This window comes from Thermobia domestica, chromosome 15, assembly GCF_964235325.1.
Source record: "Thermobia domestica chromosome 15, izTheDome1.hap1.1, whole genome shotgun sequence".
Taxonomy (NCBI): domain Eukaryota; kingdom Metazoa; phylum Arthropoda; class Insecta; order Zygentoma; family Lepismatidae; genus Thermobia; species Thermobia domestica.
The window spans coordinates 141,400,663-141,402,917 of NC_137468.1; the positions used below are offsets into that span (position 1 = coordinate 141,400,663).

At 38.8% G+C, this 2,255-nt stretch overlaps 1 protein-coding gene across 1 annotated transcript; it reads left to right on the forward strand.

The window, feature by feature from the left end:
- The first annotated feature begins 213 nt into the window (after positions 1-213).
- On the forward strand, positions 214-828 carry LOC145671632 (uncharacterized). Its single transcript, XM_081740831.1, has one exon. It carries the CDS (start codon positions 214-216, stop codon positions 826-828), a length of 615 nt encoding a protein of 204 aa, XP_081596957.1.
- Positions 829-2,255: the final 1,427 nt, after the last annotated feature.

Sequence of the window (2,255 nt, forward strand, 5' to 3'; positions counted from 1 at the left end):
GGTCAATGAAGGTCATACAACAACAAAAGTGTGGGTTGACTCAAGTGTAAAAGATAGAAAGCAAGCGTTTCTTTCAGGTTTGAGCACCGGCTTGAAAAATCCTACAGGAAAGGGGAAGCGCCTGATTCTCCTACATATCAGAAGTGAAGACGGTTTTTGGAGGGAGGGGTCTTGCTTTTTGAATCCAACAAAACGGGGGATTATCATGATGAGATGACAGATGACGTGTTTAGCAATTGGTTTCGAAACATTTTGCCGAAACTCGAACCTAACAGTGTGATTGTCATGGACAATGCGCCATACCACAGTGTAAAGTCAGAGCGCTTTCTAAACAGATCGTGGGTCAAAAACGATATTATTGAATGGATGGGAAATAAAGACATACCATACACAAAAGACATGATAAAAGACGAGCTAATTCAGGTGATAAAAGCAGTAAATGTAAAATCAAAATATGATAAATATATTATTGACTGTATGGCACAAAACGCTGGCCACACTGTTTTAAGACTCCCTCCCTACCATTGTTTCTTTAACCCGATTGAGTTGGTGTGGAGTCAGGTCAAGGGTTATGTTAGAAGTAACAATACCTCGTTCAAAATCAAGGAAGTTAAGAGCTTGGTTCAAAAGAGTTTGGAGCAAGTAACAGCTGATAAGTGGCAAGAGTGTATTAAACACGTCGTAGGCGAGGAGGAAAAATTCTTAGAATTGGATGGGATCTGTGATTCAGTTGTTGACCGTTTGGTTATAAATGTTGTTGACACCAGTAGCAGTGAGAGCGAGGACACGGATATGGAAGGGATTCAACCCATGTCAGATTCGCAATAGGTATGTTAACATGTTTTTATTTTTCGCTTTTGTTTACTTTTAAAACCACAATCAAATCATCAAATAGCATTATTGTTATTTTAATCGCGAGTAGGGAAACAAATAGAAATTCCAACTTTAATATGTAGTAATTATTTCTTGCTTTTATAATGCAAAATAGCCATGTTTGAAATTAATCGTTTCGTCTGCAAGATCACAATATTTCTCGTGGTGGTATTGTTTTGTAAACTGCGTGGTACAAGCACGTGCTTCTCGAACGAAGCGCTGACCGACAGCCAATCATCCAATGACTGGCGGAGTAATACCATTCTGCAATGTTTACATCAGGATCAGAAGGTTCGTTGAATGAAGAGTAGCAGAAATTTGTCTGAAATTAAGCACTCAGAGAACTGCCCAAAGACAAAAGAAATTCGTTTAAAAAAAAAAAAAATAGATCATCAAATTTAAAATCTGCAAACTCAAACGAATAATATTATTTGCATAAGTCTAAAGGCCCAAAAATACACAATTTACATTTCTTAGAAGTAAAGAAATAGCAGATCAGAAAGTTGGACAGTAAAAAGTTGTTACTGTATTACAGAGACTAGAAGATGAAATGGGGAGCAGCTAGGAAAACAGTAAAGTACCAGTTACCCAGCGCTAACTGGTGGGGGAAATTCTCACAATTACTGACCTGATACAACTGTTTCAGTACATGCAGTATGAGGTATAAAAGTATGAAGTATAAAAATATACTCTGAGATTTCAGATTTTCATGACCAGTTGGGTAAATAAAGGACTTTTTCATGGCTTTCATGACCACTAAGCAAAATATATGACTTTTTCATGACTTTCATGACTTTCATGACCAGTAGACACCCTGCAACTTAAAGCTCCCATGACACATGACAATTAAAGGTGATTTAGAGTATGATATACCCCTGTTTGTTAATTTCAGTTAGAGGAGGAGGATAATGGCTATAGATATGCATAAGTTATGTAAGAGCGAGACTGAGATATTCAACCTCCCGTAGACATTTGGAATTACCAATGTATTCGTCACCTTTACCATAGAGGCGTCCACTGTCATGGATCATTTACATCAGAGTAGCGCACGCGCTGTAGGGATTGCATTGACCAACATAAATATGCGCACTTGATTCCAATCGCTGCAGAAGCAAAGTATCATGGCGAAAGAACAAAATTGCATCTACAATGCACGTACCAGACACTGCGCGAGAATCTAACAGTCCGGACCTACAAAAGCCGCAAATTGGTCTAAATCCTAATTCCAACCCCACCATGGCCGGTTTCAAATCCGTGCTGAGAAAGGGGGAGGGGTTGTTTCTGGGGATATGCATTAGTGTCTGTAGTGTTGATGGGGGTATAGGACTCAAGAAATGCAAGGAAACAATTTACTCTCGTATGTCCAGGTGTAATGCTTCCCA